The sequence below is a fragment of the Nestor notabilis genome, unplaced genomic scaffold (genome assembly GCF_000696875.1).
Source record: "Nestor notabilis isolate BGI_N333 unplaced genomic scaffold, ASM69687v1 scaffold33362, whole genome shotgun sequence".
Lineage (NCBI taxonomy): Eukaryota > Metazoa > Chordata > Aves > Psittaciformes > Psittacidae > Nestor > Nestor notabilis.
This window is the reverse complement of record NW_009919329.1, coordinates 6,659-7,253: the sequence shown is the minus strand read 5'-3', so window position 1 is coordinate 7,253 and position 595 is coordinate 6,659. Positions and strand designations below refer to the sequence as shown.

General features: G+C 63.5%; 1 protein-coding gene across 1 annotated transcript in view; it reads left to right on the top strand.

Moving 5' to 3' along the window:
- Positions 1-371: 371 nt before the first annotated feature.
- PYCRL (pyrroline-5-carboxylate reductase-like) overlaps positions 372-595 on the top strand; it is a gene marked incomplete at its 5' end in the record, with an annotated part of 2,795 nt that continues 2,571 nt past the window's right edge. The window contains one exon of the mRNA XM_010010176.1: positions 372-436. Within this exon, the coding sequence (XP_010008478.1) occupies positions 372-436 (65 nt within the window). The remainder of the gene's footprint in view (positions 437-595) is intronic.

The following is a 595-nucleotide window of genomic DNA, read 5'->3' as shown; positions in this document are numbered from 1 at the left end:
GGGGGGCATGGGGACAGCCCTGTCCTGTCCCCCTTCCCGGGGTCCCTGCCCTTCCCGGGGTCCCTGCCCCATAGCACAGTGTGGGGACAGGAAGCTCACTGGGGGCTCAGAAGCTGGGACATGGCCCCTGCATTTGGGGTCACCCCCCTTGTCACTGCCCCGGGGCACAACTGGGTGCCCACAGCCATCCCCGTGGGGTGCCCACGCTGACCTGTGGGGTGCCCACAGCTGTTACCATGGCCGGGTCTGGCCCTGGCTCCCTTTGCTCCATGTCCTGAGGGTGCTGGGGTTGGAGAAGAGGCTGAGATCGGGGTGTCCCCACCCGGGGCCACCCTGGCCACTCACTCAGCCCTGTCCCTGTGTTTCCCAAGGGAAGGTGCCAGCCAGCAGCATCCTGGCCAGTGCTCCCTCGGACAAAAACCTGGATGCTTGGAGGGTGAGTGTGGGCACAGGGTGACAAATCACTGCACTTGGTGGCTGGGAGACATAGAATCATGGAATGGTTTGGGTTGGAAAGGACCTTAAAGCTCCTTCAGCTCCAACCACTGCCACAGGCAGGGGCACCTTCCACTAGAGCAGGGTGCTCACAGCACAT